Consider the following 6,680-nt stretch of genomic DNA (forward strand, 5'->3'; position numbering starts at 1 on the left):
TCGGGTGGGTTATTTGCATAACAAAGAGGTGCAAAGTAGCCGATCTCGGGCGGGATTTATTTCGGAGGGATCGGTGGCAGTTTCTGTCCTCCCGGGCCCTTCCTCAGCGCTCGCCCTGGTGCTGAGCCCTGGTGTGGACCCTCTCGTAGAAGAGCAGGTAGGCGCTGGGAGCCCGGACCTCCTGCAGGCGGGCCCTGCGCCCCGTGTCATCCGACACCCAGAGCCACTGGCTGCCCCCGGGCACTGCCCCGCGCGGGCAGCGCCGGAACGTCACGAAGTGCCCCGAGTGCATGTCCCCGTGGTGCACCACCACTGCCATCAGCCGGTACAGGTACACGGGGGAGCTGGGGGGACACGGCACAGCGTCAGGTCCTGTCCACACACGGCCCAGGAGCAGCCCCAGAGTGGGTTAAGGTTGGATCACAGTGGGTCCCACCTCCCTGCTCAAGCACGTGGCACAGGATTGTCCTCTGATGGTTCTGGAGTATCTCCAGTGAGGGAGAATCCATGACCTCTGTTCAGTGCTTGGTCACTGCACAGGGAAGAAGTTCTTCCCTGTATTTAATTAGGTGGAACTTTCTGTGTGTTGCTTTCTGCTGTTACCTCGTTTTGTTGGCTTCCACCACTGAGCAGAGCCTGATCCCACCCTCCTGGCACACCCTTAGATACTTGTGTACGAGCCCCAGTTTGTTCTCAGAGCAAGGACACAGCTCCAGAACACTCTGCCTTGCAGGAGAGGTTATGGCTGTTCCATCCCTGGGAGTATTCCAGGCCAGACTGGATGGGGCTTGGAGCAACCTGGGCTGGGGAAAGGTGTCCCTGCCCAGGGCAAGGGGGTGGAACTGGATGGATTAACTTTAAGGTTCCTCCCAACCCAAACCATTCCATGATTCTGTGACTGCAGGAAAGAGGATTATGAGGAGAAGCCTCAAGGCTGATTTAGCAGGTGGAATCAGGATTGTTAAATACAGTGTTTGAAAGAAATCTGTAAGGGATCTGTGGATTTCTTGCCATAGATTAAAAATCAAAGAGTCAAAAATGAAGGGGTAGAGGAAAGCAACAAGAATGAGATTTCATGGCTATGCACAAGGATGAGTTACTGCACCATGAACCAGAGAAAGGAGATTGTGAGTTTTACTTATAACATGTTCTTCTCCCTTTTCTAGGAGTAAAAACCAGCCAAGAGATAAGCCCAGAGCTAGGGCACATGTTCAATCCTGTGCCTGTGCAGCCCCGGCACCAACAGAGACTAAGGGAAAGACCATTTGAAACACACAACTGACCAGACAGGGCACAAATCCCTCACTTACCTGCACTCAGGGAATGCAGCAAGTGGAAAAGTTCCTGGAGACATGAAAAAGGAGGAGGAGGAGGCACCATTCATGAGGAGAGGTTTGGTACCAGGTGGCTGCTCTGCATCTGCAAGAGGAGGTGAGAATTCAGTGATGTAACCTAAACACAAGTGTTCCATGGCTAATAACAGGACTGTGCTCCTGCAGTACTTGTCATCATGGAATGTGAAGGGATTTTAATTCACTACACACCACAATCCCTTCCAGAGGCAGAAGACTAATATCCAGAGACAATGGATATTATATCCACATGGGTTTACATGACAAATATCAAAATTACCACGTGTCCAAACTCCCAACTAACAGAGTTCTGAACTGCCTAAAGGACACACCTCCTCCAGCTGGATTTTCCTATTCTTTTCCAGGAATTCACCCTTCTACCATTTTTCCTATGCTTGTCCTGGAGCCTCAGAAGAGATCACTGAGAAGATCATCCCTAGCACATCCCAAGTCCAACATTCCTTCATCCCTTGGCCGTGAAACATGTGAGTTCTGTGCTGCCTTTTGTAAGTTTGTTTGGTTTCTTTTAACACTTATTAGGACCAAAATAACTTAGCAAACCTGAGCTGTACATTTAGGACAAGGTATCCTAATGGAAAGGGATTTGTCCTTGTCCTCTGCACAGATCCAAGTGCAGACACTGCTGTAAGGCTCGTTCTGCAGGTTGGAATGTTTGCTCACTGACACCTTACTGTATTTTCCTGGCAAAGGCAGTACCTGGAGGTTTCCCTGCCATCCCATCCTTTGTTCCAGGTGGTGTCTCCTCCAGGTTTTTCCTATGCTGAGCTCGGCAGGATTTATGGACAGGAACACGATACTTGTAGATGTCCATGACCAGGAACTCACTGAACTGAACATGTTCATGTCTCTTCAGGGGAGTGCCCTGGTTTGACCAGCTCAGCCTTTGCAGGTGGATACACAGACACTGAGGGAGCTGCAGCAACATTGCACAGGGAATGACAGTCAGGACACGTCAGAAATGAACAGAAACAGCTGCTAATGGACAGGAACACGATACTTGTAGATGTCCATGACCAGGAACTCACTGAACTGAACATGTTCATGTCTCTTCAGGGGAGTGCCCTGGTTTGACCAGCTCAGCCTTTGCAGGTGGATACACAGACACTGAGGGAGCTGCAGCAACATTGCACAGGGAATGACAGTCAGGACACGTCAGAAATGAACAGAAACAGCTGCTAAGTGTAATGGATAGGGAAATGCATCCCTGAGCTGCTCCCTTAAGCTGTGTGTCAGCTCAGTGGCAACACAGTCCCTAAGGACAAGGCACTGACTCTTGTGAGATTCCTCATCCTCAATAAATAATGGCTCTGCACACAAAAAAAAAACCAATAGGAAAAGCTCAAGTAGGTAGAAACAGCTGAAATTCAAAGCCATGCCAGGGTTAACCTCTAGCAATTAGCACATTTTATTAGTAGTATCATTAATAACAGCACCCAAGGCTCTTAATTACACATCAGTGCTCTGTTGTCCCCTGCAGGGTGAAAAATAGGTCCAAATTACACCTGGTGTTATCACCACAGTCACTTGCCTGACCCAGCTGTACTAGAGCATTTGTATCCATTACAGACGTTGCTAAAGATGTAAAAATGTGCAATTGCTAAAGGTGCTGCAAAGATTGTAGATATAAATCAGTTTGCTTAGCAAAGGAATCAGGAATTAAGGCATGGCAGGACCTGCCACTGAGCCAAACTCACAGCTAAGGACACATTTAAGTGTTTTGCTGAGTAACAGTGGGATATTCCCATTCTTTAAGCTTTAGAGTTTGCTGAATTGAGACCTCAATGCCTACAAATATCTGCCAAAGGAGTTGAGAGTTTTTAAAACAAAACATTACAGGAGTCTAATACCAACAAGTGACCACAAAGCAAACAGAGCAAAGGGAGAAGTTACCAGGATTCAGGAATGGATGTGGAGGGTTAACTTGCCTCACCTTTCCTAACTTTAATTGCTTAACAAACGTTGTTCTCTGGTTCTCTATGCTCTGCCCGTTCAGAATTCCTTCTGCCTGGATCTGAAACCAAAGGGAACAACAAACAGAGCCATTAGGTTACTGCTGGGTGTGGTGACACATCCCAGTGCAGGTCTCTCCCCTGGAGGCAAAGAGTTTCTGTGTCTAGAGCTGCGCCCAGTGCGTTAATTACACCTCTAATTACACCCACAGCCTGCTAGGAGTTTCCTTCAGAACTCCTGACCTATCCTCATGGATCATTCTAAAGCCCAGTCAAGCAGAGATGTCCAAGTGTAGAACAAACCCCATTTCCAGGTTGATGTGTACTTCTGTATCTTTGTGTTAGCTTTGAAACAATCCCAGAATAACAAAAAAATTTATCCCAAACAGGATCTAAATAATCCCTGGTAATTGAAGAATTAAATATTTGTAAGGTTTGGGATAGAAGTAGTAAGTAAATAAAGCCTCAAATGTTCCACGAGGGAAGAACTCTGTGTTCATATGTGCAATCCCAGGCAGGCCAGAGGCTTTCATGGAATCATAGATGGTGTCTCAAGTTGATTTCCTCAAGGCCTGAAGAGGAGGGAGTTGAGAACTGAAGGCAGAATCCTGTCAGGAGGCTCAAAGCTGCCACAGAAGTGAGAGGGACCTACTTTGGTGCAGTTGTCACACACCACGTCCTTCACAGACTCTGAGGAGATGAAATGGTGCAGGCAATGGTCCAGGGTCATGGGTCGGCCCTGGGCATGGAGAGAAACCAGTTAGGTGCAGGAACCTTTGGGCTGGGATGGAGTTTAGGGATCATCCAGCCCCAACCCTCTGCCCTAGGCATGGACACCTCCCACCAGAGCAGGTTGCTCAAGGCTTTATGCAATCTGGTTTTGAGCACTGCCAGGGTTGAATGAAACTGTTTACAATTCAGAAATACCCTGAACATTTTTCCCCCAAAATCCACAATGTTTGGGCATTTGAAACAATTCCCAGTTGAAATCACTTCACAGAAAAGCCACTATGGGGTAAGGTGTGAAGTGGCAGCACAGAGAGAGCAGCTGAAAGTCACCTGTCCACACCTGGGGTATGATTTGGGCTGTTCAAATTACACAGAAGGTCCAAATCCTCCAGCAGGACAAACACCAAACTCTCCTGCTCTCACCCAAGTGCTGTTTGCTGTGCTTACTCACACAGGAATGCTGAGGAGCTCCAGGAGCACAACAGGGGCATGAAACAGCAAACTAAACTCCCCAAAACAGCTCCTCATGTGCAGTGCAGCACCTGAGGAAGGCTCCAGGGAAGGCAGAGCCTTCAGGCAGCCTGGCTGGATGGTGCTCCCATGGCACACTTACCCACACAGCTGCTGGAATGCTCAGGGAGAGGCTGTCGAAGGTGTCATACCTCACAGGGCTCTGCAAGACAACAGTTCACACCTCTGAGCTGCCACTGATGTCACACCAACATACAACTCAGGGAACATCTGCCCCTGTGCTGCCCAAAATTCCCTGGAGGAATGGGATCCAGCAGTGCTGGGGAACAGTAGGTACAAGGTGCTGCTTAAGCTCCTTCTGCTCATTGCGAAGTGTTTGTAAAGTGTTGAGAAGTTAAAGTACAAATTAATTCTACAGTCTGACCTAGAAAGGAGATTATTTGCTGTATTTTTCTCTCTTTTTTCCAGGTTATTTTCCCTCAGGGAAACAGGACTGAATGTGTCTTGGCAACCTGAATAAATCCTCATTCCTCACCAACAGCACAATAAACACCTGAGAAATTAACAGCCCAGACTGAGCCCTGCAAACCTTTGGAGCTGCAGCCATGCCAGGAACAAGGAATGCTGCTTCCAGGAGTGCTGGACATCCCTTCCCACACATCAGTGTCACCATTCAGGTGGTTTTACCTGGTGCTCACAGTGTTTGCAGACCATGTTGCTGGTCAGTCTTCCATGGAAAGGATGCTGAGACTTCCAGTGGTTTGCCATAGGGGGAAGAGTTCCTGCAACATATTATCCTTTTATTTTCCATCCATCCACCTTTATCACTCTAATTCCACAGGTTTTTTTGCCTCACAGGAACAACTTTCACTGCTCTCAAGCAAGTTCTGTCCCACTGACAAACAACTCATTGGGGTTATTTGTACTGTTTATTTGTGGTTTTGAGGTATATTTCAATGAGTTTATTTCTGGGTTTTGAGATCTATTTCAGTGCAAAACAAACACCAGTTAATTATCCCCTTCATATCCACAACAAACACCATGAACATTCCTATTCCAGAAGGGATAATCTCTCACCTCTTGTCCTGCAGCTGATCTGCTTTTGGGTTATTTCTGGTTGCTACAGAGGAAAAGATTTCATTAACTGCACGTTAGAAACATAGAAAATATTAAGAAATTTAATACATCGAGGATTAATTATGTTTCTATTTCAGCCCCAGTTGGCTCAGGGAATAATTGTGGAGTTTGAGTGGCTCTTTATCATCGAAGAGCAAAACAAACTGGCACAAAACAAGTTTATAACTGACCCAAAAGAGAACTGCTAATAAAGGACTAATGAACCTGCAGATTCTCTGCCTCAGAGCACCAAAACAGATGAGATTTGATAAACATTTTGGACATATTTCAGGCATTAGGAGATAGAAACTTCCTCTCTGTGTCCAGTTACCACAAACTGGAGGATAAATTTCACTTCCAGAAATGTCCATTTGGCAGTTTTCAACCCTTTTCCTTGTGTCCACTACAGATAATAGGAACTGCTTGGATGAACTCTTGTTCTACTAATACTTAGATCCCTATATCCACTGGATTCAGGGATGGAGAAACCCCAGTGAAAGTGGAACCAGTGTCAATCAAACCCATTCTCTCCAGAAAACCATTTTCCACTGGGTTTATCCCTGACTGAATGATTGATTGATTTCTATCAAACTACTAAAGGAACATTGTGAATTATCTTCCACGGACACTTGGCACAGTAAGGATCCCAGAAACTTCCCTGGGAATGGGATCTGAGAGGTGAACTCACCTCCAGGGAGTGCACATCAAACAGGTGAGCCACGCGGGGCCAACGGTCCCGCTCGTCCTCCAGGGAAGAGGTCAGGACATGGAACAGCTCGTGAGCATCCTGGTAAACAGAGGGGAGAGGATTAAACCCCAAAGGCAGCAGAACATGCACCAGGAGAGCTGAAACCCCCAAGAAATGAAGGAAAAATCCTGGGGAAATGACGGGTTTGTCACGATCCTTGTGCACCTGGTGATGGGCTGAGAAGATTCCTGACAGGACAGAGGAGTGAAGATATCACCTTATAGATCATGGGAATAATACAGATCACTACATAGAGTAGAAATTAAAACTCATCCCTGTTTCCCTTGATTGTAG

At 46.9% G+C, this 6,680-nt stretch overlaps 1 protein-coding gene across 1 annotated transcript in view; it reads right to left on the reverse strand.

Annotated features, from left to right (window-relative positions):
• Positions 1-103: 103 nt before the first annotated feature.
• Positions 104-6,680, reverse strand: part of USP30 (ubiquitin specific peptidase 30) — a gene marked incomplete at its 5' end in the record, with an annotated part of 8,233 nt that continues 1,656 nt past the window's right edge. The window contains 9 exons of the mRNA XM_009077878.1: positions 104-344; positions 1,311-1,411; positions 2,086-2,286; positions 3,304-3,384; positions 3,975-4,061; positions 4,665-4,724; positions 5,210-5,304; positions 5,600-5,642; positions 6,327-6,425. Of these exons, the coding sequence (XP_009076126.1) occupies positions 104-344; positions 1,311-1,411; positions 2,086-2,286; positions 3,304-3,384; positions 3,975-4,061; positions 4,665-4,724; positions 5,210-5,304; positions 5,600-5,642; positions 6,327-6,425 (1,008 nt within the window). The remainder of the gene's footprint in view (positions 345-1,310; positions 1,412-2,085; positions 2,287-3,303; positions 3,385-3,974; positions 4,062-4,664; positions 4,725-5,209; positions 5,305-5,599; positions 5,643-6,326; positions 6,426-6,680) is intronic.

The sequence above is a fragment of the Acanthisitta chloris genome, unplaced genomic scaffold (genome assembly GCF_000695815.1).
Source record: "Acanthisitta chloris isolate BGI_N310 unplaced genomic scaffold, ASM69581v1 scaffold26140, whole genome shotgun sequence".
NCBI lineage: Eukaryota > Metazoa > Chordata > Aves > Passeriformes > Acanthisittidae > Acanthisitta > Acanthisitta chloris.